This window comes from Poecilia latipinna, unplaced genomic scaffold (genome assembly GCF_001443285.1).
Source record: "Poecilia latipinna isolate Pla-1442-1.1 unplaced genomic scaffold, P_latipinna-1.0 Scaffold231, whole genome shotgun sequence".
In the NCBI taxonomy this organism is placed as follows: domain Eukaryota; kingdom Metazoa; phylum Chordata; class Actinopteri; order Cyprinodontiformes; family Poeciliidae; genus Poecilia; species Poecilia latipinna.
In genome coordinates, this window is record NW_015112847.1 from 78,202 (window position 1) to 79,086 (window position 885).

Genomic DNA, 885 nt, shown 5'->3' on the forward strand with positions numbered 1-885 from the left:
TGAAACAATATTATCGTTTATCGCAATCATTTTTTAGACAATTAATCGCTCAGCAAAATTTGTTATCATGACAGGTCTAACTATAAGTTTTTATATTTTATTTTTGTTTACAGTGAAGGAATTCTGATTGCAAAGAAAGATTTAGTGTGACCGACAAACCTGAGACACGTGCAAAAGCGCTGAGTCATGTACTCCCAAAGATATTCGCTGTTCAGGGAGCTCACAAGCATGTTCACCGTCTTTATGATCTCTGACGCATTCTTGTTCTCTTTTACTTTACTGTTAAAACGAAGACAGAAGAGAACATCTCTTTTCATATTCATGCCACAAAAACTGTAATTTCATTCTTAAAAGGAAGCGTGTTCATTTCATTGCTCATTTCTCTCACCAAGCTAGCTGGTTGGCCGCGCTTCCCGACTTTGGGATGTTTTCCTCTCCAAGCATCTCAAGACAGTAGCGCTGGAAAGCTCGGACCACCTCCAACAACACGTAGCTCAAGACAGCTGGACCTTGAACGCAAAAAAAAAAAAAAAAAAAAAAACCGCCGCCAAAAAAAAAAGGTTGAAAACCATTTAACATAATAAGGTGCTTCAGCTCAGCTCCGTACCTATCTCGGGTTTATCCAGCAGACTGATGATGATGCGAAAGGGTCTGAGGTACGAGATGACGCTCTCTGGGTCGCTGTCCACCTCCTTCTGTTTGAGGATGTTGATCAGAGCCTGCAAATAGAAACCACAATAAATCTACTGGTGGATTCCGGTTCATCTTATTTTAGATTTTTGTACTGTAAAATAGTTCTGAGCAAATGAGATCAGGAGAAACAACTGTTAAGGGTTCATCTAGATAATATACTTTAAAATATTGGACCTGATAATGCAAAAAAAA

The 885-nt window shown here is 38.9% G+C and overlaps 1 protein-coding gene across 2 annotated transcripts in view; it reads right to left on the bottom strand.

Annotated features, from left to right (window-relative positions):
• Positions 1 to 885, bottom strand: part of dop1b (DOP1 leucine zipper like protein B) — a 30,721-nt gene that overhangs the window by 18,735 nt on the left and 11,101 nt on the right. For both annotated transcript variants that reach the window (XM_015032110.1, XM_015032109.1), the window contains exons 9-11: positions 608 to 719; positions 389 to 509; positions 160 to 279 (exon numbers count right to left, since the gene is read on the bottom strand). In XM_015032110.1, the coding sequence (XP_014887596.1) occupies positions 160 to 279; positions 389 to 509; positions 608 to 719 (353 nt within the window). The remainder of the gene's footprint in view (positions 1 to 159; positions 280 to 388; positions 510 to 607; positions 720 to 885) is intronic.